This window comes from Myotis lucifugus, unplaced genomic scaffold (assembly GCF_000147115.1).
Source record: "Myotis lucifugus unplaced genomic scaffold, Myoluc2.0 scaffold_1908, whole genome shotgun sequence".
NCBI classification, from domain to species: domain Eukaryota; kingdom Metazoa; phylum Chordata; class Mammalia; order Chiroptera; family Vespertilionidae; genus Myotis; species Myotis lucifugus.
The window spans coordinates 20,031-21,897 of record NW_005872956.1 but is presented as its reverse complement, the minus strand read 5'-3'; the positions used below and the strand labels follow the sequence as shown (position 1 = coordinate 21,897).

The window sequence follows — 1,867 nt, the reverse complement described above, 5'->3', positions numbered from 1 at the left end:
CTCCATCAGATCTTGAATGCCTTTTGGAGCTTCCTCTAAGTAATCACAGAACTCCATGCCATCCAGGTCATCTTTCCGGGTGAATAAGAGAATCATGTATCTCTTAGCTTTGGATCCAAACATTGACAGCATCTTCTCCACGGCCTCTTGTTCTTCCTTTGTGTACGGGCCCAGCCTGACTACCAGGAGCACAGCGTGAGGGCCAGGGGAAGTCAGGAGGATGCAATTAGCAATCTCCTTTTGCATGTCAGCATCTGGTACCTCAGTGTCGAAAATGCCAGGTGTGTCCACGACGACAATTTCTCTCCCATTCCACATGCTGCTCTCTTTCTGACAGACCTTGGTGATGGATTTTGCTGCAATGCTGGAATGAAATGCTTTCCTTCCAAGGATGCTGTTCCCTGTGGCACTTTTTCCTGCTCCAGTCTTACCCACTAAGACAAGTCTCAGTTGTGAACCTCTGGGGTCTTGGTTTCCAAGCCCTGGGACATCAGGAAACAAAACAACAACATTAGGATTGACCTCCAACATTTCCTGATGCAAGTGCACTGCCCACTGTTTTTTCTCTATTGCTCTCTATTGTCCTGTCGCTGAGCCACCTCTGCACTCACAGAAGGTCTGTGGAACACCTGGGCCTCACCTCCCTCCTGAAGGAGGTAGGGAATGCTGGGAACTCCTTAGGAGGCCCTTGGGCTGCTCTCTCTGACCTTTGGAAGCTACTAGTAAGTACCCATGGAAAAAGGCACAAAATGTTTCAAGTGAGAACTCTGAGCCACAGCTGGTAGCTATTCCTCATAAGCTAATGTAGGAAATAACACAAAATCTGACTTTGGGACATCACAGTGGAAGATCCCCTTCCCCCAAATGATATCCAAAATGGACTTTTATTCTTCCCATTAACAAGTCACATAGGTGGTTGATTCAAGTCATCCCACCATTTCATGGGAGTAAAGGGCACATGAGCAGAAAGGCAAAGTGTTCTTTTATATTTCACACTAGAGGACCGGTGCATAAAAATTTGTGCACTCGGGGGGGAAGGAGGGGGTCCCTCAGCCCGGCCTGTGCACTCTCGCAGTCTGGGACCCCTCTGGAGATAACGACTTGCTGGCTTAGGCCTGCTCCTGGGTGGCAGAGGGCAGGCCCAATCCCTAGGTACAGCCCCTGGTCGGGCTCAGAGCAGGGCTGATTGGGGAGTTGGGGCACTGCCCCCTGTCATGCACAGAGCAGGGCGGATTGAGAGGTTTCGATGCCACCCTCAGTCACGCTCAGGGTAGGGCCAATTGGGGGGTTGGGGCACTGTCCCCTGTCACACTCAAGGCAGGGTCGATGGGGAGGTTGCGGCGCCACTCCCTGTCACGCACAGAGCAGGGCCAATCAGGGGGTTGGGCACTGCCCCCTGTCATGCACAGAGCAGGGCCCATCAGGGGGTTGGGGAGCTTCCTCCTGTCATGCACAGAGCAGGGCCCATCAGGGGGTTGGGGCGCCGCCCTCTTTCACCGGCAGAGCAGGGCCGATGAGGGGGTTGGGGCGCCGCCACTGTCACACTCAGGGCAGGGCCAATGGGGAGGTTATGGCTCTACCCCATCACACACAGAGAAGGGCCTGTGGGGGGGGGAGGGGTTTGGGACCTTGGCGAGGGGCATGAGAGCATGGACAAAGGAGGGTTTAGACCAGACGATAGCAAACACAGGAAAAGGCGGGAAGGCAGAGGTGTCATAACCCAGCCCACCCCCCCCGACCTCACATAGACGTGAGGTTGTATTTGGAGCACGTGACATGACGTACTGTGTGTATGTGAGTATGTGGATGTAGAACGTTGTGGTGTTGAGATATAGCCACGCTTATTTTTTTGTTTATTTTATTTTAT

General features: G+C 53.1%; 1 protein-coding gene across 1 annotated transcript in view; it reads right to left on the bottom strand.

Moving 5' to 3' along the window:
* LOC102429997 (GTPase IMAP family member 4-like) overlaps positions 1-1,867 on the bottom strand; it is a gene marked incomplete at its 3' end in the record, with an annotated part of 6,753 nt that overhangs the window by 245 nt on the left and 4,641 nt on the right. The window contains exon 3 of the mRNA XM_023748842.1: positions 1-482. Coding sequence (XP_023604610.1) covers positions 1-482 — 482 coding nt within the window. The remainder of the gene's footprint in view (positions 483-1,867) is intronic.